At 45.7% G+C, this 27,956-nt stretch overlaps 1 protein-coding gene across 2 annotated transcripts in view; it reads right to left on the reverse strand.

Annotated features, from left to right (window-relative positions):
• The window catches only part of PCSK6 (proprotein convertase subtilisin/kexin type 6), a 191,726-nt gene that overhangs the window by 137,007 nt on the left and 26,763 nt on the right, over positions 1-27,956 (reverse strand). For both annotated transcript variants that reach the window (XM_043554811.1, XM_043554810.1), the window contains exon 2: positions 4,299-4,403. In XM_043554811.1, coding sequence (XP_043410746.1) covers positions 4,299-4,403 — 105 coding nt within the window. The remainder of the gene's footprint in view (positions 1-4,298; positions 4,404-27,956) is intronic.

Consider the following 27,956-nt stretch of genomic DNA (forward strand, 5'->3'; position numbering starts at 1 on the left):
TCTGTCATCAATCTGGCTGAGAACTGAAGGGAAGGGAAGGGCTGTACCCGAGTCATCGCACTAAAATGTAAGGGTTGGAAGATGTAGGCAGCCACGCCGAACTATAAGCCAGCTTGGAACGAAATCAGAACAAGTAATTTAAAAAAAATTTGTGAGCCCTTACAGCCATTGGCCGATGCTTCTGTAACATCCACCCTTCTCCAGACTTTTGGCACAAGAACAAGTTAAAAACAAATGCTTTCAGTTTGCTTAAATGATAGCCCTTGGAAAAACCCAGTGACTGATACTGCATGCAGAGAACAGTTGGGCTGTTCTCCCGAGGAGAGGGCTGATCCCACAAAGCACTTGGAGTAAAATGGCCCTTTTCAAGGGTGGTAAAAAAACAAAAACAAAAACAAAAGCAAAAAAAAAAAAAAAACCCACCAAAACATCAAGTGAAGGTAATTAAGAATGCAAAGAAAACAACAGCACAATTCTGGTATGTGATCCATGCAAAAAGATACTTAATAAATATATGTGGGTGCTCACGCACGGGTGGCTAAGGAACTCTTAAATATTCCCTCCCCGCTTGTGTTTTGCTTTGCTTTAACAAATGTACACTCTCTCAGCTCTTTTGTGAGGTAGGGGTTGACTGTAAATTCCATCACTTATCAAAGTGCTCTTACACAATAGGCACTGGAGCTAATTAAAATAAAATACCATCTGCATTCGATCGGACTGTACCGGAGCCCTGTAACATTCATTTCCAGTTTGGTCATTCGAACCCAATGGCGACTCTGCATTCCAGTGTCTCTGAATAATATTAACTCATCTTGTCCTTTTCTTATTAATACTAATCACACCATCTCCAAACGCCAAGGTGTCACAGAAATGCTTCGCTCACGTAGGAAAGCGTTCTGGCGCGCCGCGAGGAAAAGATAAAACTACACACGTGGGTACGCCAGCTAATTTTGCCCAATATTTAATCAGAAATGACGAGGCAGAGTAAATATTAGTTAGCCAGACTGACAGCTAATTGATCTGGTTTGTATTCAACTAGACTGATATAAACAGAGGGATTTCGCTTGCGATTCTGAATTCATAATTGGTTCAGATGTCTATATGCTTTCCCGGAGGCTACAAATTTAATTAGTGCTGTGAGAAAGCAGCGGCCAATCGCATGGAAGTCACAGGCAGGGCTGGAATGTGCAGGCTGTTTACCTTTTCTCTCTCTTCTCTAGCGGCAGGATGCTTTGATAGCAGCCCTGCAAAGCTTATTAAGAAGTTCTTGTGTAAAAAGGACTTGTATTTGAAAAAACGTAACTGCCATAGCCTTTGCTCAGAGAAAGTCTATCCTTCTTTCTCTTCCATTCAAGGACACAACTGATCGCTGGGAATGGTTTGCCCTCGGTCCCAAACTGAATGTAGTACTTTGAGTGCACCTCAAGTGAACGAGCCCAGCACCTTAGATGATGCAGCAGAGGCGGGTCTGGACACTCCCACCCCCCGGTGCTCAAGCCTGCCTGGACTCCTTCTCTGACGCCTTGAACAATCTCATGCCCAGCTCCCATGCCCTGCTCTGCTGGGGACTCACCCAGGTGGATGCCCAGGCATCTCTGCATTCCCTTGGGCACGGGGGTACCCAGCAGGTGCACAATTAATATTTTTGGGAAGGAAGGGAGGAGCAGCCAAGTTGAATATCTTTAACCATTCTAAAATTTAGTCACTTAAAAAAAAAAAAGGATGTCTATAAAACTCAGGTCCTATTTCAACTCTGCCTTAGTTCTCTAACAATTGAGAAACCAGCTTAATCCTCAGAAGGACCTGTGGAAAGGGGCCAAGAAAGGCGCTGCCCCAGTATCTTCTCATTGCATAATTATGTTGGGGTACAGCGGCTCCCCCATTCAAATGGCTTGCCCCTTGTTGTAACTATCTGTGTCGTAGCAATTTACCACAAACTCTCAAGGCTTCAGATGAAGAAAAAGCACATCGTCTTCACAAGACAGAGCACCGTTTGCTTAGAAGTGAAATTGTGGAGGGCCATGGCAGGAACTCCCTTTCTAGCTCAGAAGTTTCTCAAGGCTTTGAGAGGTGATGCTGTTGTGAATCTCAGCACCCCCTGTGCGGCCTCAAAGAATCCAGTTTCTTTGGTGACCAGCAGAGAGAACCCCCTTCCACTCAGTGTAATACTGACAGAGGCATCCAGTCTGCTCACCCTTCTCCAACTGCCCCATTCTGTGGGAATTAGCAACTACAATCTGGCTCTGCTTCCAGGAGGAAAAAAATGTATATATATATATATATATATATATATATATATATATATATATATACCAGCCCCTTTTTAAAAACATTCCTTCCAGTTCCATGGTGTGAACACACATAGGTATAATCACAGCCCCCTATGATCAGATGAGAGGATGTATGTTAAAGTACTCAAGCACATAGTAGTCCCTTAATAAGCATCAAATTCTCTTCCCTATTAGGAAGGAATAATGGGATTAGCATAATGTTTCATATCTACTTCCTTCATTTAAAAAAAGTTTTAAATGTTTATTTTTAAAATTTTTTTAATGTTTACTTATTTTTGAGACAGAGAGAGACAGAGCATGAACGGGGGAGGGTCAGAGAGAGGGAGACACAGAATCTGAAACAGGCTCCAGGCTCTGAGCTGGCAGCACAGAGCCCGACACGGGGCTCGAACTCACGGACCGCGAGATCATGACCTGAGCCGAAGTCGGCCGCTTAACCGACTGAGCCACCCAGGCGCCCCAGATGTTTATTTATTTTGAGGGAGAGAGCACATGCATGTGTGAGCAGGGGAGGGGCAGAGAGAGAGAGGGAGAGAGAGAAAATCCCAAGCAGGCCCCACACTGTCAGCACAGAGCCCGATATGGGGCTCGAACCCACAAACCATGAGATCATGACCTGGGCCGAAGTCAAGAGTCGGACACTTAACCGACTGAGCCACCCAGGAGCCTCATATCTATTTCCTTCTATCTATCCACCCATTTGTTCGCCTACACACCAATAAAATGAACTCAGAAATATGTACATGTCTGCCTTGTCACAGTCCAATTACATGAATGGGTTCCACGAGGACCACTTTCTCATGTGCTCGGAATCAGAGCATCACAAAGGTAAGCCCTGGAGAAGGGTGTGGCGGGTACAGTGTCCAGGGATAAACCATCTCTCCCATCCATCCGTGGCTCAGCCAATACAAAAGGAGCTACGATTGTCAGTTGGGGGTGGCCTGGGACAACACCAAGAACCCATTTCTCCATGGAAACTTTATTATAAATATTCTGTGGGAATAGCTGAAATAGTACCGTGAGCCAGCTTGGAAGCTCAAACTAACATTTTAGCACATTGCTTTCACGAGAAGGCGAGTTCCATGTTCTAAAACTATGATTTACCAATAGCCTCATTTGGGGCTGCTACCGCTTCTCACATGAATTTCATTTTCCCTCATAGCACTCATCACCCTGTGATAGATCACATATTTTTCTACTTACTGCCTCATTTTCTATCAGCCTGACCACCCACTCCAATGACACCACTATGGACACAGCCTGACACATTGCTGGGATTCCAGAATCACCTGCTGAATGAATGGAGTCATCAAAAGCTAACTTGACCATCTTCAATTTGTAAGCTTACCAGGATCTGTTTTGACTGGCATTTGTGAAACATTAGTCTCAAATCTATGCAGAAAGGAAGTATCATTAACCACCCAATAAACATGAATTACATGAAAACTTAAACTGTCAGCCTCTTTGCAAATTATATTTGTCTTACTCGCAAAGATCACATGAACTTTTAAGGGGAAAAAAGTTATATTTACTGCCCAAGTTTTAAAATTCATGGTAACCATTAAGACATGTGTTATGACAACCGCAAAAACATCTTTCGGCCCAATCTCTAATTTAATCATTAAAACACTGCTTTGAATTCCCTGGTCTTTTTGCTGTTATGGGTGATATTCAGATATTTATCTCCTCTAATTACGGTGCATTCTGTTGATTTCTAAAGATGTAAAATATCAACAGATCTATACTCATTTGATTGTTGCTTCAAACTGAAGCCAATTTAAATTCTCCAGTCTGACAAGGGACCAAATATTCTGAGAATTCAGATGGTCTGATTTGTTGCTACACATCTGTCTTGTTTTATTCAAAGTGGACAAAGAAAACTAACGACTATGTAGAACCATATTAAAATCAAGGCTCAGCCCTTTTTAGAAGCACAGACCCACACGAAAAGCAAACAATGCTCTAGGCCTTAGGAAAGGGTCCTGTCCAGAGAGTAGAGATCTGTACCTGGGGGTCCATCCTGAGGAAGGTATGAGGGCCTCTGCTGCTCAAAGTCGATCTTTTAAAGGTTTTGCTATGATAAAAATGGTAGTAATTTTCCAGGTTTCCAATCTGCAAAACAAGAAGTGGGACACTATCAGTTAATACAGTCTTACAAACAGCTTCAAAAATCCTCTATCCCACAAAAATCTTCCCTTTCTCTTAGAGACTCATTCTGCTCCCAAAGGAAACATACCCTCCGTTATGCCTTCCCACTCATCTCTCTGGCATATAGTTGGTGTTTACAAACATGACGGTGGATTTAGACAATCCTTTTGGGATAAACAACACAGGGTCGTGTTTCCAGTGAAGCAAATCTTGTATTAAGTGCCTATCATTTAAAATGTGTACTATCTTGGCCAAGTTTGGTAGACCAGAATCCATGTTCATTTAGGGCCAAGCATCCCTGAAGTAGCTAAGTTAGTGTCAAGTCAGGCTTATACCAAAATATTCATTTATAAACAAACTCCATCTTCTCCAACCCACGGATAAACTGAAAGATCTAAGAATGAACATTCGCTCCCAAGCAAAACAAGGGAGCCAAAGAAAACACGCACGTCCATCTGCTTGGGGATTGTGAAAAGGTCAGATGAGAACATCCAAACCCCCAGGGTGTCCCAATTTTCTGCCAGGGGTGGTTTGTCGAGACAGATTTCAGCTTGAGGGCTGGACAGAACCAAGAGAAGCAATGGATGTGGCCTTCGGGACAGGCAGGCTCTCATGCCTCAGTGACCCTTGAGTATCAGGACATTGTTCTCAGAAGACCTGTTTTTTGTTCTGACTTTCACTGGTTGTTGAAACTAGCTTGTTGGTCACCATCCTTGAAAGCAGAGCTTCTTAAAAGAGGCTGCACTGAACATTATACAGACTTTCAAGTTGCCCTTCTCAGCCTAAACCATCCTAGTTTCTTTTCCAGCTTCTGATCAAAGGGAGAATTTAAGACAATTTGTCCTCTAGGATGGCACATGTGTGGTGACTACGATATGAACCTGGTTCAAAACCTTCCCTCTCCCTTCACCACCACTAGCCATGTGATCTTGGGCAAGGACATTCGCCCCCTGTGAATCTCGATTCCTTATGTGTAAAACCGGGACAAAACTACTTAGCCACTGGAGTTCGGTACAACTAAAGTCTGAGCAACGCCCAACAACCTTTGGCTACACCTGCCTCACTCAAGCCATTTTGTCTGCTGTGACCTAACCCCATGAGGCTTGACCGGCCCAGGCAGAGACCTGGGGGGATGTGGATGCTCAGAGTGGCCATTTCCACAAGATGAGAGCCCCCCAGCCCTCGTTTCCAGCAATCCCAGCTGCCTGGCTGTCTCCTGTTCTTAAGTGTCAGGAGATTCCCATTTAAAAATCCTCCTTTTTCAGGGCACCTGGGTGGCTCAGTTGAGCATCTGACCTTGGCTTGGGTCATGATCTCACGGTTTGTGAGTGTCAGACCTGCATCGGGATCACTGCTGTCCGTGCAGAGACCGCTTCAGATCCTCTGTCCCTCGTTCTCTGCCCCTTGCCTGCTTGCGTGTGAGCTCTCTCTCTCTCAAAAATGAACACTTTTTAAAAATTAAATAAAAAATAAAAAATACATAAATCCTCCTTTTTCACTTAAACTTGCTCCTGAGTGCTCTGAGTTGTAAGCAACAGCTTACAACTATGGAACACTGAATACTATTATAGTCGTGAGGATTAAATAGGTATCATGGGTGTTCAACAAACACTGGTCGGGATTCTCTGTCTGGCTCCTCCCCACGGCTCCTCCATTCCCCTCGCTAGGACCAGGATGCTTTAGATTTTGGCGCAATCTGGGCCCACATTCCAACTCGATCCCTTCCTGCGGGGTGACCTGGGCTTCAGGCCCTCTCTGAGTCTTAGTTTCCTTGTGAAAATAGTAACTACTGCCTTGCAGGGTTGCTCTAAGACTTAAATTACATGAATATAGGAAGATCTAGCAGAGTGCCCAGCAGGTAGTAAGTGCTCAATAAATGGTTTTCTGCAATTAAGATTCTCAGTTCATGTTCTACCACGAGACACCCCTTCTGCCATCATAAACCTCGTTATTTCGGCCCCATTTTGCACAAAAGCACTTTTATTTCTCCTACAGATGAGTCACCTTGCTCACTTCTTCAACAGAGTTAATTGCTAGATATGTCAAGCCTCCTCCTAACGCATGCCAGAGCTGTGATTTAGAGCCAGAAGCAATAATGGAGTCTTAACTTACAGCAGTATTTAATCAGCATGTTTGCTTCTAAGCTGCCACCATCCCTGGGAGATGTTTCACAACTCCTGGCCTTTTAACTCTGGGCATTCAAGTCAATTCCCATCCAGGGACATGGAGAAACTAAGAGGTGAATCAAATTTGCTGGCAAAGGGGTGGATTACTCGCAGAGCTGCTGACCTTAAGCAAACCCGTGTCAGGGCAGCCCTGGAGGCCATTCAGGGCAGCACCTGGCCTCAGGGCAGCCAAGCCAGGCCAGAGGTAGCCAACCCCACCGCCACCCAGCTCCCTGCCTTTGAGCCACCATGATCATCCTTAGCAATGGTGTCCAGGGTCTGAGCTAATGAGGGCTGCTCTCCTCGAGCAATCCATGGGAGGAAGAGATGCTCCCCAGGGCTGACCTGGCAAACCGACCCCAGTGGCAGTGGTGGCCAGTGCCACGTCTGTCTGGAAGTGTATGTCCAACCCAGCATAGGGACTGGGGGGTTCGGGAAGGACCACTCCCAATGTAGAGGAGAAGGGGACACCAGCCAAGGCTGTCCTCCTGCCCCTACAAGGTTAGCTGCAGAATAAGCTGGAATGTGTTTCAGAAAAACCAGTGAGGGGGTCAGATCACTGGCTGTTCATAAATCTGACAGCAGCTGCAAGGGTCCCTGAAATTCTGAACACCTCTCTCCACCTTCTGGGTCCTTATGGAGAGTTGGCATGAGTGGGTGGGCAGCAGCCACATTCCTTCCTCATGGCCAAAGATTTGAGGCCAGATGGTGTGATTCAGGGCAGCACAGGACAGAAAGGGTGGCACAGGACAGAAAGTACTGGAATTACTGTAAGGGTAAGACAAAGAGAGGATGGGGCACCTGGGTGGCTCAGTCAGTTAAGCATCTGACTCTTGATTTCAGCTCAGGTCGTGATCACACGGTTCATGGGTTTGAGCCCCACATCAGGCTCTGCACTGACAGTGCAGAGCCTGTTTGGGATTCTCTGCCTCCCCCCCCCCTTCTGCTCTTCCCCCACTCATTCTCTCCCTCCCTCTCTCTCTCTCTCTCTCTCTGTAAAAAACAAGCATTTAAAAGTAAATAAATAAATAAATAAATACTCATTAATTCAGAGTAGGCATCAGAAAACTATGGTCCATAGGCCAAATCTGGTCTATCTCCTGTTTAGCTTATTTTTTTTTTTTTTGTGGTAAAATATACATAGTATAACATTTACCATTTACCAGTGTGCAGTTCAGCGGCACTGAGTACATTCACAACGTTGTGCGGCCAACGACACCCTCTGTCTCCAGAACTTTTCTCTCTCCCCAAACTGCACCCATTTCATGAACTCCCATTCCCCCCTCCCCGCCAAACCCTGGCAAACTCCATGCTACTTCCTGTCTCTGTGAGTTTGATGGCTTTAGATATCTCATATGAGTAGAATCATTTGCCCTTTTGTGACTGGCTTATTTCCCTAAACATGGTGTTCTCAAGGTTCATCCATGTCGTGACATTTGTCAACACTTTCTTCCTTTTAAAGGCTGAATAAAATTCCCTTGTATTGTATACCACATTCTGTTTTCCATCCATCCATTCATGGACACACGGATTTTCGCTTCCTCCCTTTGGCTATTGTGAATAATGTTGCTATGAGCATGTGTATGCAAATACCTGTTCATGAACCTGCTTTCAATGCTATATACACCTTGTGTTTCTATCAATAAAGCTTTATTGGAGCACAGCCACACCCATTCATTGACCTACTGCCCATGGCCACTTTCATATTACAATGACAGAATTGTGTGCTACTGAGACCCTCTGGCTCAGGAGCCCAAAACATTTCACATGTGGCCTTTACAGAAAATGTTTGCCAACCTGTGATTTATGGCATTTGCTGCTGAGCATACTTTGGGAGTCCAGCAAAGTCTCTGATGATGAACATGGCTTCTCCAAAAGTTGGGGACCACCAGTCCACATGCTGAGGGGCTCTGCTTAGAAACATAGGTACAGCTGCTGTCCCATCACCTGTGGCGTCTCATGTGGCCATTGAGCTGCCCTTTCTCCAGGAGCCGTCTTTGTCGGATGCCCCAGGAGGTCACTCACATCTGTCTGACTCACACTATCCTGCCCTCTGCTATGGTCCTCCCCTGGTATCAGGCATGGGTCAGGAATATGAGGTTTTTATCATGGTCAAAAGGTCAGAAAGGATCAAGGGGGGGCAGGAGATGGGTGCACCTGACTGCTCATGGAACACAGCCAAGCGAAAGTCATCTCGCTTGGCTGATGCAGCATTTATGATTTAGGAGCTATTTCCTACTTCCTTCTCCTCCCCCACCCCATCTAACTTTTCCTCTGGTTCTCACCTTGCCTGCCACGGCAGTGTCGACCCCAGTTAATGCCCCTCCCAGCTTAGGGAGCTGCTTTTTAAGATCTCCAGGTGCCTACATGAGCTAAGAGGACAGGATGGCTGGGACGCCTCCATTCTCTAGCAGCATCATTGGGGACATGGCCACTGGCCTGGTTAAACGTAAGGGACATGTCCCATGTGTCCCTGTCACATGGTCCTGACCTACAGAGAAGGGAAAGAACCTTGGGAATGGTCCCATTTTATAAATGGGAAACCGCCCAGGGAGTTATCCCCAGTTGTTACTCTCAGGGTTTCCCAATTCCTGAACCAACAATCCCTCCCACCCCACCTGGCCACAGATGAATAGGTGACAACATCTGACACCAAATGACAAAGAGACACACAAATTAGGGCTTAGGATTATTGCAACACTTTTGGTACATCTTCAGGGTCAAATTGACAAGAGCTGGAACCATAAGGATAAATAGAAAAACTGGGGTGACATAAAGACTTGAATTCAAGGTGATCTTGAATTCACTTTCCTAAGTGAGGAAATATCATTATTTTGATATGACTTCTGCACTGATATTAAGTAGCTGCTCCTCCCAACTTGGCAGTCTGGGCCATCCTGTGCTGCTGTCCCTCAGCCACGGCTTGGGACAGTGTTTACACCAGGCCTCACTGTCCTCTGGGAGTCACCACTCACGTGCTCTGTGTACCGCTTCTCAAGCCAGTATCAAAGCAGCCTGCCTTTATAAACATGGGGTGAGTGGCTTCCACAGAATATCGCTGTTTGAGGGTGCTGGCAGTCTCCTTTTCCTTCTCCTCCTTGACAATGAAAGAGAAATTCTTCCCCCAGCATCCTAGGCTGTCTGCCTGTCCTGCTCAGCTCTGAGCCCTTCCAGAACCTCAATTTGCTCTCCATCAATGAATCTGATCTCTGGTGTGCAGGGTGTTTTGTTTGTTTGTTTGTTTTTTAAGTCACAACATAAAATTTCAGTGCCTTTTCTCTTTCCTGTCCATGGTATTTGCACAATGCATTAATTAGAGCCAGTCTGTTAGTAACCCCCTCCAAGAATGTGAACAATCTTCTGAATATGTAACACTCAGGTCTCTTTACTCAACACTGATGTGTAATTATACACATTAGTTGATAAAATTGGTAACATCATTAAAACATCATTAAAAACCCTGCTAAACGTTCTCGGCCAGAGCATTGGGAGAAATGAGATCAAAGAATCCACAGTGAAGACAGTTGAAGCATGGTTTCTCTTTAATGGGGTACTCTATTTTAACAAATCTAGATGGGGCGCCTGGGTGGCTCAGTCGGTTAAGCATCTGACTTCGGCTCAGGTCATGATCTCACGGTTTGTGAGTTTGAGCCCCGGTCTGGCTCTGTGCTGACAGTGCAGAGCCTGCTTCAGATCCTCTGTCCCCCTGTCTCTCTGTCCACTGCCCAAATAATTAAAACATCAAAATAAATAGGTAAATAAATAAATAAAAAGTCTAGATAATGTCTGCACATGGTATAAAATATACATAGTACAAAAGCACACAGAGTTCGCAGGGAATGGCAATTCTCCGTCCTTCCCATCTCCCAGCCACTGAGGGTCCCCAACATTTACTGGGTGCTCCTGGCTCACGTCAAGAGCAGCTGGCACTTGCTGAGCACATGCCATGTCTCAGGCAGTAGGAGAGCAGTTTTAGATGCCTTCACTTGTTTGACTGTCATGACGTCCTTATGCTATCCTCACCCTGAAGTTGGGGAAACTGAGGCATGGAGTGGTGAAGTAACTACTTCAAGACCATATCTTGAGTGAGTAGCACAGTGAGGACGTGACCTCGGAGTTCCCATTCATAACCATCATGCCTTCTGACTCTTGCCACATTCACAGCATTGGTTGCCATGGGGGGGTTCCCAGTCATCTTGGTTCTCATCCTCGATAGCAGGTGTGTTCACACAGGGCCAAGTGGCTCAATAGGCGTCCACTCTCCATTTCAAGCAGAAATCCTGAGAGACATATATTCCATGCACGTATCTATTCCATTACATCCACATGTGAGTGTATGTGCCCATGTGTACACATGGATATGTGTGCTTATGCATATATAGGCACGCATGTATATATGCACGCATTCAAACATGTGTGTATACATGCATGTTCACATGTATATGGATGTGCAGTGTGCAATATATGCGTACATGTATATGGATGTTTGTGGGTATATATATGTATGTATTCAGATATGTGTGTATATGTGTGTGCATGTATGAATGTGTATGTATGTACACAGAGATGTGTGGGTGTGTGTATATACAGGTATGTGCATATTCAGATATGTTTGTATATGTATGTATACAGTTGCCTGGGGTGTTTATGCAAGATTCACAAATAAATGGCTCTGAAATGCAACCAGGAAAGTCTTTGGTTTTCCCACAGCCCTGATATCCAACAGGACCTCCTGAGGCTGCTATTAATTGCTCTAATTCAGGACTTCTGGGTCTGAGGGCCACCAAGGCCACTACCTTGGTCAGAATCACCTGATAGCATGAATGCTGGCTGTGAGCCAGGCCCACCCCCAGATGAAGGTTCCGGCTCCTGGGGTCCCGGCTGCTGCCACACACGGGTATGCCAGCCAAAGCCTCTTCCCAGGAGACGCTGAGCTGTATCCAGGGACTGTGTCGAGTCCCTTTCCAGGAGGCTGCCCCTCCCTCGCTGGGCCTTCCAGGCTAGCTCCACACCAGCTCTTCTGGGAAGCCTCTCCCACCCACCTGGGTCCCGAGCACATCTGTGCTGTACAGGCTGAGTCTTGCGGGGGCAGGGTCACACCCTCACCATCTTGGTTTCCTTATTCCAGGCTGAGCATAGAGGGGAGCAGCCCCCAATGTGTACGTCCCAGATGACTCCCCACCACAACCAGAGCCACAGCTAGAGCCGCCATCTTGAGGTCAGCATCTTCTTGCCACCCTCACCTCCTTCCAGATCTGTTCCTCCTCTCGAGGAGTCCCTTGTCTTGGTAAATGGTGCCACACTTTCCACAGGTGTCCAGTGTCACCAAACCCTCTGGAAGTGACCTGCTGAAACTTTCTCAAGCCTGGCTGAACCCCATCACCCCCACATCAGTGTAGGTGGCCCCACTGCTCTACTAGGACCAAAGCAGGGCCCTGGCTGGCCTCTGACCCTCTTCTGCACCATTGTACTGCCATTCCGACCCCAGCCCTGCCTTCCCTTCCACAACAAAGCCTTGACCCCTCATGGGGCACATAAGAATCTCCACCACTAGGCCAGGCCACCTCTCTGGCCAAAGGCCTGGCCCTGGTGGCATCACCTCTGTCCTTGGGTGCTGCTGTTGTGTGTCAGCCCCTTCACACCAAATAAGACTACCTCCCACTCCATTTTTAACCATCACCTGAGCTATCACTGCCTCCAGGAAGCCCTCCTGGACCTTCCAGGATCAGGTCTGCCCACATGTGGCTATCATAACCCACTTTCCCTCCATCCTTCCACGGTAAGCTCTCAAAGGCAGGAACTGTCATCTGTAAATCTTCAGGCCCTGGCAGTGTCTGGTGCATGGCAGAAGCTCAAAACATATTTGGTGAAATGAACAGATTTCAAGTGATACTGGAAGGACACACACGTCTTCCCCTCTCTGCCTTACATATAGCTGTCCAGCGTGGCCCTGGGGCCAATCAAGACCCCGTGCCTCTCAGCCCAGTGACTGCTGTCTTGCCTTTCAGGTTCTCTCTAAGCCTCCCCTCTCATGACGGTGCTGAGGCTGTGGAGTCAGGCAACCATCTACCTGCTGTGTGGCCTGGGCTAGGCCCCATGCAGCTCCTCTGAGCTCCACTCCCACGGGTGCAGGCTGAGCGAGAGGCCATGCAGGACTCTGCACTTCCATCCAAGTGGCCTGGCACCCTTCATTCATGGCAAGCTAACTGGCCTTGGAGAGGAAGACTCTTGGGGACTACAGGTGGGATGAGTATAAACAGCTTGCAAAGCCAAACAAGGAAGGGGCAGAAGCCAAGTGTGTCGGGGGGAGAGGCCTGGGCTGGGGATGTTGACAGGAAGAGCCTCTCTTGTCTCGTTTTGGTTTTTTGGGTTTTTTTTTTTTCCTGTAAATTTGAGTATTTCCAGCTTCAAATCACCTCCCTGCTCATACAGGGCAGGTGTGAGGCCCGAGGGATCTGCGGGTGCTGGCGGCTGGGGTGCACCCTGCCTTCCTGAAGAAAAAGAAGATGATTTGTTGTTTTCTGCAGATCCCAAGGAATGGTGGAGAAGAGCCCCATCTAATATATTACGTTTGATTTGCAGCAAAGTCACTGAGGAGCATGCCAAATCCACCCGAGATGACATCAGATCGTTCCAAAGGTCCAGCCGCCCACTCAGCCCTCCAATGAACGTGACCTCAGATGCAGGTGCGGTTCCCTGAGCTCTCAAGTCAGCACGCTGGGTTGGGGGGCTGGGGGGTTGGCTAAATGCACGCTTTGGTCAGTGCACAAAAATGCCACTCCCACCTCCCCAGGCTCACACAGTTAAATCTGCCTCACGGGAACAGCTGATAAGCAGCCACGAAATGTCACGATCCAAGGTCTCAGAAATGAATGGGCTGTAGATGAGACATCTGACTTTGCAAAAAACTCTTCACTTTATCACTCCCAAAGCCTGCCCTTGGCTGGAAACAGATGTTTCGAGCCCTGTCCGCTCGCAGCTGCAGCATGCCGGCTTCCGGACCTGCTGGTCTTCAGGGCTGGCCTCTTCTGAGGGCCTCTGGCTTCTGGGGAAGAGTCTATGTTTAAAAGTCACGGGCATCAGAGTTCAGTTATATAATAGTATTGATCCCAGTTGGTCTGCTTAAGAAAAACATAACTAATTAGAGCCTATAAAAAAACCTACACACCAAATTAATTCTGTCTTGCTCTGGTGACTCCTACCTGAAGAAAGTTATAAATATAGATGGCCACTGAACCTATATTTAGCCAGAACTGAGTTACCTGGTATTTATAATTAAGGAAGTCCAAAGAGGGAGAATGGACATTTTGTTGTTATTTTTTAAAGCATTAAAAAAAGAAGAAAAAAACCTGCTTCCCATTTCGGTCACATATACACATAGCAACATTCTGTTACTGCAATAATTACAATTCTGACCCAAGTTAAGATTATTGCACAATTTCCTAGTCTCCTAAAATTACTTTCTTCAACACATATCCACCCAAAGCATGCAATTAAGCTGCTCAACTTCCTACAAATTCCTGAAAAATCATTAATTTTTACTTAGCAGCCTTCATTTTCTCTTCCCTGAAGTTGCCAAACCGAATGGTCTGGCCTCCTATGAGGATGTTTATATATTATATATTGCTTATATATATTATATTATATTATATTATATTATATTATATTATATTATATTATATTATATTATATATCTGGCCTCAACATATACCTTTAACACTCACAAAGAGCCATCTGAAAAACTCTACAATCTTTACTTTGAAGGTCTTCTTTTTAAACCATTTACTGGTTAAAGATTTCTTTGCAGCCATCTAGAATTAGCCACTTTATCAGATTTCTAAACCCAATGCTACTTTTGTATTTATTTTTGTTTCATTTTGATTGAAAAATACAAAAGTAAGGCTCCTCCTCCTGAAAAAATGCAGGTCCTAAAGCCATGTGGGGCACAGCACGGCTTCTGGTGTGTGGGGGAAGGGCACCAAGGGTACAAGGGGAGACCTGGGGTGGTCCTGAGCAGGTTGCAAGAGTGTCTGCCCTGGGAGAGAGCAGCCCAGCCTGGGTGTCAGAGCCCAAGTGGGTGAGGAGCTTGTCCACACCGTGAGACGTAGACAGAACACATGGCACCTTGGATACCCACAGGGAGAATGATCAAATACAGTTAACACCCTGGGGTAGTGGGAGAGATTTCTCACTGTTAGACAAGAAAACTAGAAAGAACTCTGTGGTGCTGGGATTGGAATTGGACAGCCATGCAATTTTAGTTTTCCAGATAGATAGATAGACAGACAAAGAGATAGGCAGACACACCAGCGTGTGCACACGTGTCACCCCTCACTGGACAGGCCTGTGAGAAGCAACACTCAAACAGTGGCAAACCCACCCAGAGCCTGGGTCTTGGCTTCTAAGTACCATTTTCTACTAAAAGGAACCAGGGCTTTTGGAGAAATGGCTGATTCCAGGGTCAGGGCAGGGAAAGTGCAAGAGGAATCTGTAATACCACATTTGGGAAGAGAGTAAGAAATGACGCAAAGAACTCTAGAGACATATCACCAGCACACGGGAGCCAGACTTGAAAGGCACCTACAAGGCCAAACCGAGACCAGTTGAAAATCGAAATAAATAATCCCTCTTGGAGGTTCCAGTCCAAGAATGAACTAGGAAACCATGAGTTCATACAGATATACTTAAGAACAAATCCTAAGTTGTATAGGAACCGGCTATTTTTACATAGTTTCAAAGCACCTCTCCACAAAATATTCACTAATTATAAAGGGGAAAAGAGAAACTTGACAGGCAGACAGAGCCTGTTAACAGAATGATCAACAAGTGGGCCACCAGCAATGAGGCAAATTGAAACGTGGGCCATGGGGTCAGATGCAGCGAGAACACCGTGTCACCGCCCGAAGTGCAGAACCCAAATCATCGTGAGCAAACAAACAGCAGACAAACCCCCAATGAAAGGGGACCTTCCACAGAGTAATTGGCTTGACACTGGCAAGTGCCAAGGTCATGAAAGTCAAGAGAACAGTAAGGAACTATTCTAGACTCCAAGAGAGTAAGGAACAGCACTGTGCAAAGCCATATTGAAGCCAGAGGCAAAGGAAAAATCAGCAATGCTGAACTTGCCTTTATTTAACTTTCTGATATTTTGCTCACTGTGCAAATTTCAAATTTTAAAACGTTGCATTAAAATGATATTTCTCTTGGCCACTAAGTTTTTTTTTTTTCTGGCGTCCATCCCCTTATAGTTTAGTTGAAAGACCCCCATAGCTGTATGTAACACCTGACTCTGAACAGGATCCTTTCCTGTGAAGGCTACTGTTGGGAAGTTGGCAACAGTGTCGGAGGTATGATGGCCAGATGGTGGCAATGACCATCTGTAATCCTCTGGTTTCCAGGGTGCCACAGTTCTGTAGAATATGGTGCTGTTTGTTATGAAAGACACAGTAAAGGATGAGGGGTGATAAGGTCAGCTCAGCGATGTACTTTCAAACGGTTCAGAAAAAGTTGTATACTACAGTCCCAGCTATTTCTGAGACCTCATGACTGTTATCATATTTTTTAAAAAGAATATTATTTTTGAGAGAGAGGTGGGGGAGGGGCAGAAAGAAAGTGGGGGAGGGGCAGAGAGAGAGGGAGACACAGAATCTGAAGCAGGCTCCAGGCTCTGTGCTGTCAGCACAAAACCCGATTCGGGGCTTGAATTCATTAACCGAGAGATCATGACCTGAGCCAAAGTCGGTCGCCTAACTGACAGGTGTTCCTATAAAGAATATTTTAATTGCAATACAACAAGGTAACTAGAGTTCTCACTGCCCCCCTTTCCCAAATAAAGCCTAAAGACCTTCTAGTCTAGAATTGAGGTCAAAACCTGAATCACTTCAACAACCGTCTCTTTGGTGAGTTGGTCCTTGGAACCAGGTCTTCCTCCCTCCCCTGAAACTCATCAGGCCCACAACTACTTTGTATAAGAGACAGGAAGCCAATGAGGTTTATTTCAAGGGTAGATGACCACTGGGGCCAGGAGGCTGCTTGAGGCCTGGCCCCGTCCTTCTATGGATCCGGGCCCTGATCCTCACCCCAGCTCCCAAGGCTGCCCCCCACCTCCCGCGTGGTGGCCTGATACTGCAGATAGGTTCATGCCACTTGTCCCTGTTTGGATCTAGTTGGGAGAAGTGCCCTCGCTGCCCTCCAGGCCCAGGCATGGACCCTATGATGGGGAGGAGGCAGGTAGGTGGAGACTCAGGGAACCCAGTGCTGCCAGATCTCCTGAACTCTTCCAGAGAAGTTGACACTTCAATTCTATAAGAGATCTCCCAAGTTTTTAACATTAGCAACTAATTTTAAAATGTTACCACCACTGGTGCAGCCTATGGACCACAGGGATTCCACGGCCCCTGAAACAAGGGGATCTAGACAATTTGGTTTAGATTTCCCTCACTCGAGGAGGTACACTGTTCACTTGTCTCTGAGTATGCAAGACCTAAGTATGTGGCCTTATCCTTAGAAAGTCTTACCTGGAAAATTCACCAGGGAAGCTCTGGCCATGCCCAGATGTGCTCTTAGCAAAAAGCATCTCAGCTTGTGAATGGAGTAAAGCCATGTCCGTGACCTTCAGCACCAATGGCCGTGCACAGCACACCTGGCGGGCTGGTTACACCACAGACCCAAGAGCAAAGCTACAGTAAGCACCCCCGGAAAATAGGTGGGGTCCATCTGGGGATCTCCAGAGAGGCTGGCAATGGGCTGCCATTTGGGGCTACTTCACTGAGGAAGGTCAAAAGGCTGCACGATTTGGGGAAAAAAAGAAAAAAGGATTTTTGTCCTTATGAAAGATAGGCTTAAAATTCAAACTTTAATATCTAAAACACTCTCACTAGAGAGCAGTTATCCTGAGGGAAATTAAAAAGGATTTTAGAGAAATTAATCTTCAAATTTTTCCCTTTAAAAATAAATAGCTCCTATACCCCAAAGAAGCAAAAGCAAGGACTTGAATAGATATTTGTACATCCACGTTCACATCAGCACTGTTCACAATGGTCAAAAGGAGGAAGCAACCCAAGTGTCCATCGATGGATGAATGTGGTCTATGCACACAATGGAGCATCATTGAGTCTTAAAAAGCAAGGACATTCTGACACATGTTACAATATGGATGAACCCTGAGGACATTATGTGGAGTGAAACGAGCCAGTCACAAAGGAACAAATATTGTTATGATTCCACTTCCATGAGGTACCTAGGATCGTCAAATTCATAAAGACAGAAAGTAGAATGGGGTCTGCTGGGGGTTGCCAGGGGCTGAGGGAGGAGGAATGAGGAAGTTAAGTGTTGAATGGGTATAGAGTTTCAGTTTGGGAGGACAAAAAAGTTCTGGAGACAGGTGGTGGTGAAGGTTGTGTGACTATGAGAATGTATTTAACGACCCCAAACTCTACACCTAAAAATGGTTAAGATGGTAAACTTTATTATGAATATATTACCACAACGGGACGCCTGGGTGGCTCTATCAGTTAAGCGTCCAACTTCAGCTCAGGTCATGATCTCACCATTCATGAGTTCAAGCCCCATATCGGGCTCTCGGCTGTCAGCACATAGCCTGCTTCGGATCCTCTGTTCCCCTCTCTCTCTGCCCCTCCCCTGCTCACGCTCTCCCTCTCTCTCGAAATAAATTAACTTTAAAATTAAAACAAATAGGGGTGCCTGGGTGGCTCAGTTGGTTGAGCGTCAGACTTCGGCTCGGGTCATGATCTTGTGGTGTGTGAGTTCGAGCCCCGTGTCGGGCTCTGTGCTGACAGCTCAGAGCCTGGAGCCTGTTTCGGATTCTGTGTCTCCCTCTCTCTCTGACCCTCCCCCATTCATGCTCTGTCTCTTTCTGTCTCAAAAATAAATAAACGTTAAAAAAATTAAAAAAATTAAATTAAAACAAATAATAATAAATGAATATTTTATCACAGTAAAAATATATCTCTTCCACATTCTCTCCCCACCTCTCCTAAAACTCACTCCTCTCCCATGTCACTTAGGGTGCTGGGTGTCAGCTCCCATGACAGGGAGCCCTACAAGGGAGAAGGTGTAGCCAGCCCCAAGGAGCAGAGAACAGAAACCAGAGCACAGCAATGTTGCCCAGCTGTAATTACTAACTACTCTTGGCTCCAGGCAGTTTATCCCCCTCCTGTGTCCCTCTATTATGTGGTTTCCCTCACAGGGTAAAAGGATACCAGAGAGGAGGCAGCAACGTTCTTGGCGACAGGCCAAGTCCACCTGACCCCATCACCCCAGCTTCCTTTTACCAGATGTCCATCCTGGGGGTGTGGCCGTCCAGGTCTGCTGACCAGGCAGCCCTGTACCAGCCCCCTAAATCAGCTGACCTCTGGGGGGCTTGCCCTACCGAGACAAGCTTCCATGAGTGAAGACATGGAAAACTTGAGTCCAACCGCATTAGTGCCCAAACTCAATAATGCCAATTAACAACAGACGTAAAGAGAAACACGCTCTATCATTTGGCTTCTGTGACTCAACCCCAAGCCGGTAATTAAAAATGAAGAAGCTACTGATGAGGCAGCTGTCATGATTTCACCAAAACACAACTCGAGGGACACCCTTTCCCGGTTGCAGAGCACATCGTGGTTTGGAAACGAAAAACAGGGCTCTGTGCGATAATTTTCAGTTAGCCCTTTCACTGTGGCATTTGGGACTTTTCCTGCAAAGCTGCTGCACTGAGGAGTCCGGGGACCCAGGCGGCTGCCCGTCTCTGTCCCCTCACTGGCCCCGGCTTCTCCCCTCACAAGGGAGGGGCTGGATCAGCTTTTCTCTCCCTTTCATGCTAACGTTATGGTTTATGGAATATTTGGCAATAAAAAATTTCGACAGAACTTCTGTATTCAAAGTAAAACTTCAGAAGCACTAATTCATAGGCGAGAAGTACTTGTTTGAAGGAAAGCAGGAGAAAACATCACCAGTCTGCCCTCTCCCCTCCGCCCATGATTCACGAAGACAGTGCATGCGACAGTGTCTTGTGAACGTGGGGCAGATGAACACCCACCCACCCACCCATGGTCGCCGGCTCTTCTGCAGTAACCTTGCTGAGTATTTACTGCTTAGTGACGCCCACACTGACTGCTGGGCGACTGCCCATTCACTCCTTCCTTCTCTCAGCAAGTATGTGAACAGCTGTTTGACGCAGGCACTGTTCTAGACCCAGGGCATCCAGCAGGGCTTCCATAGGGCGCAGGATCTGCCTCCGGGGGAGAGGCCAGAGGGAGGCCCAAGGGAAGCTTGTGCCCAGCTGGTGCTCAGATAGCAAACTATGAGACCTGCCCAAATGCATCCTGAGATAGAAACTGGTGCCTGCATTATGAGAGGCTGGTGTCCCTCTGGTGGAGCAAACGTTTTCTACCAGGCTTTCGCGGAAAGGTGGGACCAGGCAGAGGGAGGATGGGAGGCGGAGCCAGGAGGTCGCAAAGGGACCCCAGCCATCCCCTTGCATGGACTGCAGGGGGCACTCCGGTGGGACTCCCCTTTGCCATCTTGGGTCTTGGGGCCAGGCTGCCCAGATCTGAATTGCAGCCCCTCTGTTTAATTGAAAAGAGTTTCTGGGGGCATCTGGGTGGCTCAGTCGGTTAAGTGTCCAGCTCTTGATTTTGGCTCAGGTCATGATCTCACAGGTCATGGGATCAAGTCCCGCATTGGGCTTTGTGCTGATAGTGCACAGCCTGCTTGGGATTCTCTTTCTCTTCCCCTCTCCCTCAAAAGAAAGAAATAAACTTAAAAAAAAAAAAGTAAAGAACAGAAAGAACAGAACAGTAAAGAACAGAACAGTTCAGTACTGTTCTGTAAGAACTGTTCAGTAAAGAACAGAAAAGAGGCTCTGCGCAAGTGCCTTAATTTCTCTTTGCCTCTATTTTCTTTTCCATACAGTGGGAATAACAGTATCTCACCCTCACAGTTGTCGCGAGGCTACATGGGGCCTGGCACGTGGCAAGCTGTTGTTCAGGTAGCCCTTTTCATATTATTTCTCAAAGAAAAGAAAACGAATGCATCTCACTTGCTAGTTGCAAAGTTGGTTCAAGAACAAATCCCATTTGATCTTTAATTCTAATTAAAAAATATAGGGCCGCCTGGGTGGCTCAGTCGGTTGAGCATCCGACTTCAGCTCAGGTCATGATCTCGCGGTCTGTGAGTTCGAGCCCCGCATCAGGCTCTGTGCTGACAGCTCAGAGCCTGGAGCCTGCTTTGGATTCTCTGTCTCCCTCTCTCTCTGCCCCTCCCCTGCTCATGTTCTGTCTCTCTCTGGCTCTCAATAATAAATAAACGTTAAAAAAATAAATAACTAAAAAAATATATATATATTGGACTTCCTTATTGGTAGTTCCTGTGAGGAAAACAGAAACAAAAAGGTCAGTATACACAGTATCGCCCTGCTGGCCAGGCCTGTGCCTGTGGGACATGTGGGAACAGGAGCTGTGCCCTGGGTGCTCAGGAAGGCGCAGGCGCGCGGGGATGCAGCACCCCACACAGGCGGCCCTGACCCCCGCCTCATGCCTGCCAGCCCCTGCATTTGTCAGTTCCCTGAAACTAACTTCTCTCTCGCCCCTTTCATTTTTATCAACTGTTATAAACTACAGCCACCAATACATGATCGATTCCAGGCTGTAATGTTTTTTAGGTTCTAGCCTTCTGATTCTGTAAAATGAATTCATGCCTTATGTCATCATTCATGTTCCCAAGTCTGCAAAGATAAATTCACTTCAAATGAAGAGATATGCTCATTAGGTTCTATAAGATTCTGTCTGATTTATGGTCACCACTTACTAAAGCTGAGAACTGGTATTTCTAATGTGTACCTTCACCGACAGATAACTCAAGATGACACATCTCCTTGACAGGTGGAACTGGATCCAGCAATTTTTTTTGGTGACTCACAACCCAATGGATACACACCTGCTCTCAGAGGGCTTAGTGGCTGTACTTTATGAGCTGGGTGATCAGTGAGGACCTGACACAGCTGGGCTGCTATCTGCTCCCTCCCAGGGAATGACCGGCAAATTCCCACCACCCTGCCCCCACATTCACTCAACACTATTTCTATCAGATGTTGCTGGGAGGTTGAGCAAGGGTGTGGCAGGGGGAATGTGTGTCATGAAATCCAACATGACACCAGCACTCTGGTCACTTTCCCCCTTTGCCCTGCCTGTGGCCCTGTAGGGAAGGGGCCAGTCCTTCCTGTTTTTCAAGAGAAGCTAGAAATTCCAATTCCTATCTGAAATCTCCCAACTTTTAAATGTTGAGAGTGATTCCAATTTTCTTTTCTTTTTTTTTTTTAACATTTTTATTTATTATTGAGAGACAGAGAGACACAGAGCATGAGCAGGGGAGGGGTGGAGAGAGGGGGAGACACAGAATCTGAAGTAGGCTCCAGGCTCTGAGCTGTTAGCACAGAGCCCGACACGGGGCTCGAACCCACAAACTGCGAGATCATGACCTGAGCTGAAGTTGGTTGCTTAACCAACTGAGCCACCCAGGTGCCCCCGATTCCAATTTTCTACAAACATTCTAGTGAACATAAAATACACCTCGGAGCCTCTACGTCTCCCTGGATCACATGCGACCTGGCTTCCCTGGAGAGCCCTCAGTGTGGCCCTGAGCAAGGCTGCTGGCTAGTGTTGACTCACCCACCTACAGACCATCAGCCATCTCCAGGGGCCAGAAATGCTCTGCATTTCATGACCCATTCCCCCTCAGAGTCTCGGCTCTGCCAGAAATGGACTCCACCATCCTACAGTGTGTTTTACCGCACCAAAGTTTCCAGAATTTGCTGTAGATCGAGAAGTCTTTCCAAGGCTTCCGTTCTGTTTTATTTCTCCCTGGTGACAACTACAGACATGACCTTTGTCAAACGATCACTCAGATTTCTCTGCAATGGGTCTAACTGTTCAGCACACCACCTCTCTAACCTCTTTCTTTTCCAAATCCAGGCTAAGTTTAAGCTGCTTTGCTTATATCTCCGTCAGCTTATACATAATTCCTACATATCCGCCTCACTTGGAAAAGAACAAATTGCCTTCCATTTCATTTGATTACCCCTACAAGCCCATGTAATCTTTCCTCAGGTATTCTTTTATGTGCCTGGCTATTTACTACCAGCAGTTCTGCTGCTGTGGTTTTGCACACCACATCTTCAAACAGAAAAGTTATGCATGTGGCTTCTCTTAGCCAAGGAGAAATGCTTTGGGATAGAAGAAGAGATGGGGGCGGGGGGCGCGGAACTAAAAATCAACTTGTTTGACAAGTTATCTTGACCCAAGTCAAAGAAACCGTTGCTACCTTGTTCCCAGCATCCGGAGATCCCAGAGCTTAACTGTCCTGCAGGTCCTACCAGCATGCTGGGGGGCCCCAAGGCTGGCTACTGCTCACACAGCTCCTGTGGCATCCAGTCTGCTGTCTCGTCTGCCCATCCAATGTCACAGCCCAACCTCCCTCACTCCAGCTACCCACATGTGAGTCCCAAGTTCAGACATCAACCGCTACTCACTCATCCCACACACTCAAATCCCCTTCAGGTCACCTCTCCCACCTGCCACCTCCAAATCTCCTCACCCAGCCCCACCACTAGCTCCTCCTGCCGAACCTTTGAGAATTGCTATTATTTAAATTTTTTATTAAACAGAATGGAAGAAAATTGCAAATCATTCATCTGGAAAGGGGTTAATACCCACAATATATAAACAACTCCTACAGCTACAACAACAATTTTAAAAAGGGCAAGGGAGGAGCACCTGGGCGGCTCAGTTGGTTGCATGTCAGACTTTGGCTCAGGTCATGATCTTGTGGTTGGTGAGTTCGAGCCCCACACTGGGCTTGCTGCTGTCAGTGCAGAGCCCGCTGTGGATCCACTGTCCGCCTCTCTCTGCCCCTCCCCCGCTTGTGCTCTCTCAAAAATTGATAATAAACATTTAAAAGATTATAATAAAATAAAAATGGGCAAAGGATTTGAATGTCCGCATTTGACATTTCCCCAAAGCAGATGTATAAATGGCCAATAAGCCCATTAAAAATATGCTCAGCATCACCAGCCATTACGGAAATGTAAATCAAAACCACAGTAAGATACCATGTCACACACATTAGGATGGCTACTATCCACAAACCAGAAAACGAGTGTTGGCAAGAATGTGGAGAAATCACAGCCCTGTGCACTGCTGGTGGCAATGTAAAATGGTGCAGCAGCATGCTTCATCAAAAGAGGCAAACATAAGTTTACCATATGATACAGAAATTCCATTTCTGAGTACCATATATGCCCCAAAGAATTGAAAGCAAGAGCTCAAAGAGATCTAGGTACACCCATGTGTGTAGCAGTCTTTATTCACAATAGCTGAAAGGTGGAAGCTGCAAGTTTTCATTGACAGATGAACCGACAGCCAAAATGAGATATATCCATACAACGGAATATTATTTTGCTTTAAAAAAGAAGGGAATTCTAACACCTCTACATGGATGAACTCTGAGGACATGATGCTGAGTGAAACGAACCAGTCATAAAAGACAAATACTGTATGATTTCACCTATATGAGGCACGTAGAGTAGTCAAATTCATAGAGACAGAAAGTAGAATGGTGGTTGCCAGGGGCCTGGGGGTGGAGAGAGTTAATACAAAGTTTTAGTTTTGCAAGATGAAGAGTTCTGGAGATGGGTTGTCATGGTGGCTTGCAGAATGACATGAATGTAATCAACACCACTGAGCTGTACATGAACAATGGAGAAGATGGCAGATTTTGTGCTGTATGTATTTTACCACAGTTTTTTTTCCTAAGGCCTCAAACAAACAAATGTAAAACTCTTCTAAGATATTTTACAAATGAAAATACCTCTTTGGTATTTGCTTATATATTCCTGTCTTAGTTGAAAGCTCTCATTTACCTGATAACCCTCCCTAACAAATAGCATGTGTCCAGTTTTTCTCACCTTGTTTTCCTGCCTAAGTATTCATGGCTCTCATTTTCACTTTTAGAAACATCCAGGCTGGATGGTAAGTTCTGTAGCCATAGTCATCCTCCCAGGAAAGGACATCTGCAGGCTTTCAAGCCTCACTGTGTTTCTCCTTCCCAAGTCCATGCCACCTGCTGTCACCACCCCTGTCCCTTGCCATAGTCATCATTACCATTATCAAGGAGCTCACCCCTCTCCTTTGTCACCATTTTGCCACCAAGACATGACTTTGACATTCAGGTAAATGACCTTCCTAACACCTGGCCTCAATACTCCTAACTGCCCTTATCCTCTCTCTGACCTCTCCATTCCAGCAACCATGAGCATGGCCCCAGCCAGGCCCCCAGACTTCAGTCTCCTCCCTCACCACTATTTTCCCTTCCCACTTACGATGGCCTTGAGCACTCCAGATTCTTGGTCCATCCTGCCCCACCCAGTCCTGGGCCTTTGGGGCAGTTTGTTTCAACCATGCTCTCTTCAGAACCCCAGACTGCTTGTCCCTTCACTTTTGGTCACCCTTGCTCTTCCAATCCCCAGGCATGGCTGAGGACATCCTTACCATGCAATCACACCATTACCATGTCAGTATAAAGGCTCATCCAGCTCAAACCACCCAGACTTCTCCTCTCTGTCTTCACCCCCCCACCCCCTCAGACAGCTCCCTCCTGCCTCTCTTCTAAAGAACTGCCTTTCCCAGAGTCTCTGGTCCTTGCCCCAATCACCTCCCTTCCCTCTGGCCTTCTCCCCAGAGATTACACCATTCCCTTATCTCACCAGTATTTATGTTCTTCCCTCTGCCCACCGCCTCCTACTCTCCTCCTACTCCCTCATCCTCCAAGGACAGCCCAAATACCTGCTCCTCCTTAAGGAATCCTTGGACTCCAGAGGCCATAAGGCACAGGGGTATCCCTAAACAACAGAGGTCATACAGACAAAAAGTCAACTGTGGTGGACAGAATCTGAGCAGCTCTATCCAGAGGCATGCTCTGGCAGACTTAGAACTCTGCATCCAACATCAGAGGACAATACTATTCTCCAGACACATGGGATATTTTCAAAAACTGACCTAGTACCAGGTCTAAAGCAAATAACTGATTTTCCCAAAATATCAAAGAACTGGTTTCATCAGGACAGCATAGGTCTCTGATCATGGAGCGATGATGTGAGACATGAATACCATAAAGAGGAGTTTAAAAATCCCACATGTTTGGAAATTAGCAAACACATGTATATATAACTCATGGATCCAAGAAAATATCATACTGGAAATTTAAAAGTACACGCAAACAGAATGAGTGACAATACTATATATGACAACTCATGAGCATTAATGACCATGACACTGGAAGGGAAGTGACAACTTTAGGTGCTCATATTAAGAGTTGACATGCTGGGGCGCCTGGGTGGCGCAGTCGGTTAAGCGTCCGACTTCAGCCAGGTCACGATCTCACGGTCCGTGAGTTCGAGCCCCGCGTCAGGCTCTGGGCTGATGGCTCAGAGCCTGGAGCCTGTTTCTGGTTCTGTGTCTCCCTCTCTCTCTGCCCCTCCCCCGTTCATGCTCTGTCTCTCTCTGTCCCAAAAATAAAAATAAAAAAACGTTGGAAAAAAAAAAAAAGAGTTGACATGCTGAACATTCATGAGATTAAGTATCTAACAAAAAAAGTTAAAAAGAAAATAAATTAGAGGGCACCTGGGTGGCTCAGTTGGTTGAGTGTCCAACTTCAGCTCAGGTCCTGATCTCACAGTTTGTGGATTCGAGCCCCATGTCAGGCTTTACACTGTCAGCACAGAGTCTACTTCAGATTCTCTGTCTCCCTCTCTCTGCCCCTCCCCTGCTCATACTCTCTCTCTCTTAAAAATAAATAAGCAATAAAAAAATAGAGAAGAAAAGAGATAATAAAGTTAGGATAACTCTATAAAACAGCAAATAATTTTATAATAATGAGACTAAACAAAGCCAATAGTAGTTCTTTAACAATCTAGCAGGGCGCCTGGGTGGCTCAGTGGGTTAAGCATCCGACTTCAGCTTGGGTCATGGTCTTGTGGTTCACAAGTTCAAGCCCCATGTCAAGTTCTGTGCTGACAGCTCAGAGCCTGGAGCCTGCTTTGGATTCTGTGTCTCCCTCTATCTCTGCCCCTCCCCCACTCATGCTCTGTCTCTCTTTCTCGCTCTCTCTCTCAAAAGTAAATAAAAACATAAAAAAAAAAAACCAATCTAGCAAGATAGGCAGACCCATGACAACACTGATTAGTAAAATGAGAAGGCACAAATAAGTAATATTATAAATAAAAACAGAGATACAACTAAAGATAAAGCAGAGAAATAAAAATAATAATAAGGAAACACTATCAATGATAAGCTAACAAATCTGAAAATATAGACAATAAGAACAAATCTTCGGGAAATTATAACTTAAGAAAACTAACTAAAGAAGAAATGCTTATAGGACTAATCAGACTTTTCATTAAACAAACTGAAGCACTAATTAAATATCGTTTCTCTTTCCCACAAAAGAGGCCTAGATAATTTTACAGGTAAGCTGTACCAAAATGTCAAGGTGTAGATAATCCCAGTCTTACATAAACTCTTCCAGAGAATAGAAATGGTAAAATCTAATGAGGCTAGATTATCCTTAATATTGCACCAGACAAAGACAGTATAGGAAAAGATTTTAAGTTCATTTTGCCCATAAATATAAAAGCAAAACTCTTAACTAGAATATTAGAAAACCAAATTCAGCAGTGATGAAAGAAGATAATCCACCATGACCAAGTTGAGTTTATTCCAGAAATGCAATGGTATTTTAACATTAGAAAATCAATAAATGTAATTAACTATATTAACAAATTAGAGATATAGGAAAATATTTTGATAAAATTAAAAACCCATATAATGAAAAACTCTCAGCAAGTAGAAAGAAGAGAGAACTTCCTTAACCTGTTAAAGAGTTATCTGCAAAAAATACATAGCAAATATTAAGCTTAATATACTGAAACCATTCCCTGTAAAATCAAGAACATAATCTATGATCAATGCTTTTACTGCTCATTATACTGAAGGTCTTAGCCAGCACCACCAGCAGTAATTAAGTAATCAGCTTAAATATTGCTCAGGAAGAAACAAAGCTAATGTTATTCATTGGTGAAATGACTACATAGGAAACCATAATATCTATAGACAAATTATTAGAAAAAACAATGGCATTTATAGCAGGGTGGCTGGATATAAGGTCAATATAAAAAAAGCCAATTGCATTTCTATATACCAGCAATAGCTGTTAGAAAGCTTAAGGTATCTATACATTTAACAAAAGATGTATAAGTCCTGTACATAGTGAATTATTAAACTTTACTAACCTA

Source organism: Prionailurus bengalensis, chromosome B3 (assembly GCF_016509475.1).
Source record: "Prionailurus bengalensis isolate Pbe53 chromosome B3, Fcat_Pben_1.1_paternal_pri, whole genome shotgun sequence".
NCBI lineage: Eukaryota > Metazoa > Chordata > Mammalia > Carnivora > Felidae > Prionailurus > Prionailurus bengalensis.